This window comes from Anolis sagrei, chromosome 3, assembly GCF_037176765.1.
Source record: "Anolis sagrei isolate rAnoSag1 chromosome 3, rAnoSag1.mat, whole genome shotgun sequence".
Classification (NCBI taxonomy): Eukaryota; Metazoa; Chordata; class Lepidosauria; order Squamata; family Dactyloidae; genus Anolis; species Anolis sagrei.
In genome coordinates, this window is record NC_090023.1 from 245,808,258 (window position 1) to 245,813,951 (window position 5,694).

At 41.7% G+C, this 5,694-nt stretch overlaps 1 protein-coding gene across 1 annotated transcript; it reads right to left on the bottom strand.

Annotated features, from left to right (window-relative positions):
* Nucleotides 1–2,744: 2,744 nt before the first annotated feature.
* On the bottom strand, nucleotides 2,745–4,525 carry LOC137096516 (uncharacterized). Its single transcript, XM_067466015.1, has one exon. The coding sequence runs from the start codon at nucleotides 4,497–4,499 to the stop codon at nucleotides 2,745–2,747; it is 1,755 nt and encodes a 584-aa protein (XP_067322116.1). The 5' UTR covers nucleotides 4,500–4,525.
* Between the last annotated feature and the right edge of the window lie 1,169 nt (nucleotides 4,526–5,694).

The window sequence follows — 5,694 nt, forward strand, 5'->3', positions numbered from 1 at the left end:
TCTACTACTAAAGATTCAAAAGGTGTATTTCCTTGATATTGAACCCCTGGAGGTGGCATTGGTCCTGTTCTGGGGTTATTTTTAGCACAAATATGACATCTGGCTGAGGCTATTCCTGTTAGGGCAGTGAGCCCATTTATGTAAAGTTGTCGTCCCATTAGTGAGGCCAAAGCTGTTTTTCCCAAATGGGTTTCTTGGTGTGCCTCCTTAATCATTTCCCAAGCTATCTGTCTGGGTACAAACAGCCTCTGGTCAGGCAACACCAACCATCCATTTTTCCTTACAGCTTTCTCACGCTGGGCCCATTGTTCTTCCTCTGGAGTATATAGCAAGTCATCTTTCCTTAACCAGTCTCTTACCTGCAAAGGGGCCATAACCGGCTCTTGTCCTCGTCCCTTCCGGGCCGCGGCCTTTGCGGTAGTGTCAGCATATCGGTTTCCAAAGGTCACAGGATCCTCGCCATATTGATGTCCTTTACAATGCATCACTGCTACTTTAGCAGGAATCCAGACAGCATCTAACAATCTCAGAATGGTCTCACTATGTCGTATTTCTTTCCCAGCAGAATTTAATAGTCCCTTTTCTTTATATAAAGCTCCATGTGCATGCAGAGTAGTAAATGCATATTTTGAATCTGTATAAATGTTGACTGTTTTTCCTTCTGACAATTCAAGAGCTCTAATTAGGGCTATCAGTTCTGCCTTTTGAGCTGATGTGTCTAGAGGAAGTGGTTCTGCTTCCCACACAGTGGTTGCAGTTACTACAGCATATCCAGCATACCTTTGTCCATTTTCAACAAAACTGCTTCCATCTGTAAAAAGAGTGGCATCCGCCTTAGGCCAAGGTTGATCTTTTAGGTCAGGCCTACTGGAATATATCTCATCCATAGTTTCCAAACAATTATGTTGAAGTAATTCTCCTTCAATAGGCAGGAGTGAAGCAGGATTTAAGGTACTGCAAACCTGTAACTTGATTCGAGGGTTCTCACATAACAAGGTCTGATATTTCAACATACGGCTATTTGTGAACCAATAATGTCCTCTATATTCCATAATAGCTGTTACTGAGTGAGGAACCATAACTACCAATTCTTGTCCTAAAGTCAACTTATCAGCTTCTTGAGTCAGCAAGGCCGTAGCAGCTACAGCACGTAGGCAAGATGGCCAACCCTTTGCTACCTTGTCTATTTGTTTGGACAAGTAGGCTACTGGTCTTGCCCAGGTTCCTAGTAGCTGGGTAAGCACCCCCACTGCTATTCCATCTCGTTCACCAACATAGAGGGTAAATGGCTTCTCCAAATCTGGCAGGCCCAATGCAGGTGCTTGCACCAGAGCTTGTTTTAACTGGGCAAATGCTTGGGCACATTCGGGGGTCCAATTAAAGGGTTCCTTTTCACCCCCCTTTGTAGCTTCATAAAGAGGTCTTGCCATGATAGCAAAGTTCGGTATCCAAATTCTGCAAAACCCCGCACTTCCCAAGAATTCTCGCACTTGACGCCTACTGGTGGGGGTGGGGATGGCACAAACTGCTTGTTTTCTTTCAATTTCTAATTGTCTCTTTCCTTGTGACACACGAAAACCCAAATATTTGACATCAGTTTTACACAGCTGGGCCTTCTTTTTAGAAACCTTGTATCCTTTTTCATAAAGTAGATGTAATAGTTCCTTAGTCGCCCTGTAACACTCTTCTTGTGACGTGGCTGCCAAAAGAAGATCATCCACATATTGTAAAAGCACCCTATTTTTAGGGTCAGATGGGAACCCTTGTAAATCCTGAGCCAATGCAGTTCCAAATATCGTCGGGCTGTTCTTAAAACCTTGAGGCAACCGAGTCCAAGTATATTGGACTTTTGCTCCAGTTGTAGGGTTTTCCCATTGAAAAGCAAAAATGGGCTGACTATTGGTTTCAAGGCGTATACAAAAAAATGCATCTTTCAAATCCAGGACTGTAAAATGGGTAGCAGCTGCTGGTATTAAACTTAAAAGTACATATGGATTGGGCACTACAGGATGTATGGTTACTGTAACTTGATTTATAGCTCTTAAATCCTGCACCGGACGAAAGTCTTGTGTTCCTGGCTTTTGTAACGGTAAAAGAGGAGTGTTCCAAGGAGACCTACATTCTCTTAGGATCCCATATTCAAGTAACTTGCTCAGATGCAAATTGATCCCTTCTACAGCTTTTCGAGGTATGGGATATTGTCGAATAGCCACAGGTCCCATCCCTGGTTTTACTTCTATCTGTACAGGTGGAACACACCGGGCCAAGCCAGGTGGATTGTCTTCTGCCCATACACCTGGAACTCCATATCTCTTCCATTCTTCAGTACTTTCCTCACAAACAGTAAATATTCTCCATTCCTCTGACATAGGACAAATCAAAGTATAAAGTCCCTTTCTAACAGTCATTTCCATTGTCCCATTGTCTTCAAATGCTAATATTGCTCTCATTTTGCAAAGCAAGTCTCTTCCTAATAAAGAGATTGGGCATTCAGGTATATATAAGAATTCATGCATCACTTGTTGGTTTGCTAAATCACATTTTCTGCTTTGTAACATAGGATAACTTTGTCTTTGACCGGTGGCTCCAACCACATTAAGTTCTAGTCCATTTTCAGGGGCCACTGGCTTTGTTACCACAGAGTGGTCAGCTCCCGTATCTACTAGAAAAGTCATTTCCTGGCCCTCAACATTCATTTTGACCAGTGGCTCCCCCGGGCCTAGGCATAAGGGGGCCGGTCTGTCCTATTCCGTCCAGTCTTCTCCTAATCCAACCATCCCAACAAATTCTTCTTCTCTTTTTTCTCCATATCTAGCCCCAGGAACCAGGTTAGCATATCCCCCTTGGTGGCCTCCTCCCCGGCCTCTTCCTCTCCAATGTCCTCTCTGGGATGGCATTCCCCTTTGTATTCCTACCGTTCCTTGAGCAGATGGGCACTCGTTCTTCCAATGACCTTCTTGACGACAAATGGCACACTGGTGTCTTCCCAGGGGCATCCCTCGTCCTCCTCTTCTTTCCTTCTGCCACATTCCTCTTTTCCTTCTGTTTCCACTTTCAGATCCTTTCAATTTATCTCTTTCATCTAAAAGGTTCAAAAAAATCTTATGATCTTCCTCTCTTATTTTCTTTCTTTCTCTTTTTTCTGCTTCATCCCTATGGATGAATACCTTGGTAGCTATTTCAATTAACTGGGACAGATTCATCCCTGCAAACCCATCTTGCTTCTGCAATTTTCTACGAATGTCTGGGGCTGATTGAGTAACAAATGAAGTATTTAATAATGCAGATCCATCTTTTGATTCAGGATCATAGGGACTATACTTTCGGTAAGCTTCCAATAATCTCTCTAAATAAGCACCTGGACTTTCATCTTTTCCTTGCATTACTTCCTGTATCTTCTTGAGGTTGATCACCTTTTGGGGTCCCTTCTTCAAAGCTTCCATTAAAAATTCCCTGTATCTGACTATATAGTCCATGTCTCGGCTTATATTAGGATCCCAGTTTGGATTTGTCAAAGGAAATGCCCCTGCAGCCCATTCAATGGGATTATAACTTGTCTTCTCAGCAGCATATGTCTGTGCTAGTTGGGTTCCTTGATTAAGGATTCTTCTTCGCTCTTCAGATGTGAAGAGAGCCTGTAATAGCTGTTGGCAATCTGACCAATCTGGCTGGTGGCTAGCCATTATTGTTTCACACAAATTTATAAGTGGCTGAGGGTTTTCAGTATAAAGAGGATTATTAGACTTCCAATTTAACAAATCTGAAGTGGTAAAAGGCACATGTTGGTAAGTAGTTTTTGGAGTTAAAGTTAAGTCTCCTTTGTCATCCATCTCTTGTACATATTGGACCATTGATCTTAAAGGCAATTGAAAAGCAATCTTTGGGTTTGGATTACTATGGCTTCTAGTTCTTCCAGCTATGGGACTATCTCGCAAAAATTCTTCTGTTATATTCTGAAGCCATCTGCTTGCAGATGCTAGATCTATTAAAGGTGACTTTTTAGATTCCCCAGGAGAGGTATCAGAAGAGGTTGACCTTTCATTGTCAATGGCTTTTAACTGTGGGTACATAGGAACATAAGGAGGAGGGTTACTCACTTCTTCCTCAGGACAAGGAAAAATTCCAAATCTTCTTTTCTTCTTATCTGCCTGAGGCTTTTTCAAATTAGTTAAAGCTACAAAAACAGCACATTCTTTGTTTTGACATTTCTTTAACCATGCGGGCTGTGTAATGATAGCATTTTCCCATGCCTCTGCATATGGAAATTGATCCGGATGAACCTCTGCTGTTATTCTCACAACTGTTCTGATATCTTTTAAATCATAACTTCCTTCACCTGGCCACCCGGTATTAAATTGCACCCAGTCTAGTTCACAAAGAGATCTCAATTTCTGGGGGCTATTACATCCTGGTGTTTGAGTTAATTCCTTAAATTTTGAAAAATTTTCCACCATGCATTCAAGAGCAGTTAAAGACCTTTTACTTGGTGTACCACCCATTTTCTATATTTTTCTCCTTTTTTTTTCTTTTTAAAACAAAGTATTAAGCACAGAAAGCATAAAGAATGGAAAATACAGAAGCAAAGAAGCAACAACACAATATTTCATAAACCAAAATACACACACAAAACAACCTTATCACTTTCCCCTGAAAGTGTGTTCCTTTAACCTGTGAGTGCGATTTCTGTGCGAAAACGTCACTCGAGGGGTTTCACTTGATTTCTGCAGTAATCACACAGTGAAATATTCCCCAGGTACTTCCCATGTACCTCCTTTTCCTGTCCCTTTAAGGCTAGCCTTTTTCCTTTACCTGTGCCGTGGAATCAATATACCCTCAGTCTCAATATACCCCAGTCTGAAGGGCAGGGAAGGCGAGGATCAGCCGGGTCATTTCTTTCAATGGGTACCCGTATTGCCCCTTCTGATCGTCGTCTTATCTGACCCACTGAGTGGTGGCAATCAAGTCCTCAAAAGACTTCGTTTCTGTTCCTTCACTGTTGACTCAGATCCCGGACGAGCCCCCATTTGTAGCAGCAGGTCTGTTACCCGAGGTCAGATGAGTGCAATCAGGAAGGAAGAGAAAGGAGACGGCAGCAGATTCCAGGCTCTTTATTCAATCAAGCTTGATCGGGTGTTCAGAATACAATATCTGACACACACTGGAAGTCAGATTTGCTCCAGCATTTATAGCATAATTCTCAGGGTTACACATGCGCAGAAAAGCCCTGACATTTACACAATCTAATCAACATCCTTTGTCCTCGAGGAATCGCAGCCAAGAACATTTGTTGGCAAGATCCACTATTTTCCCTTCCATCAGCTGACTACATTCCCAGAGGACTTACATAATCTTTAGAATGAATCATCATTTCATATATTTCTCTTCATACATATGTCTTCATATATATCTCTTCAATTTATTCAAAACAAGCATTTTCCTTATTAATTCTCCTTAATTTCCCCCACAATACATTCACAATATATTCATAATACATTAGTCCTTTCAATTGATTCATTTAAAAGGTGTATTTAATTGCCTGCTATTTACATCAACCAGACAGGAGGTGGCGCTGTTATACCATATCTTCAAATGTTCCTTCTCCCTGGATTAATAATTATTAACTTTGTACTTGGCACTAACCCTAGTAACACATTTAGCTCCAGCCTTGGCTTATTCAAATATTGACATAAGATA

What these genes read in the sequence shown, in the direction of transcription:
- LOC137096516 (XM_067466015.1), bottom strand. Translation starts at nt 4,499, where the DNA reads ATGGGTGGTACACCAAGTAAAAGGTCTTTAACTGCTCTTGAATGCATG.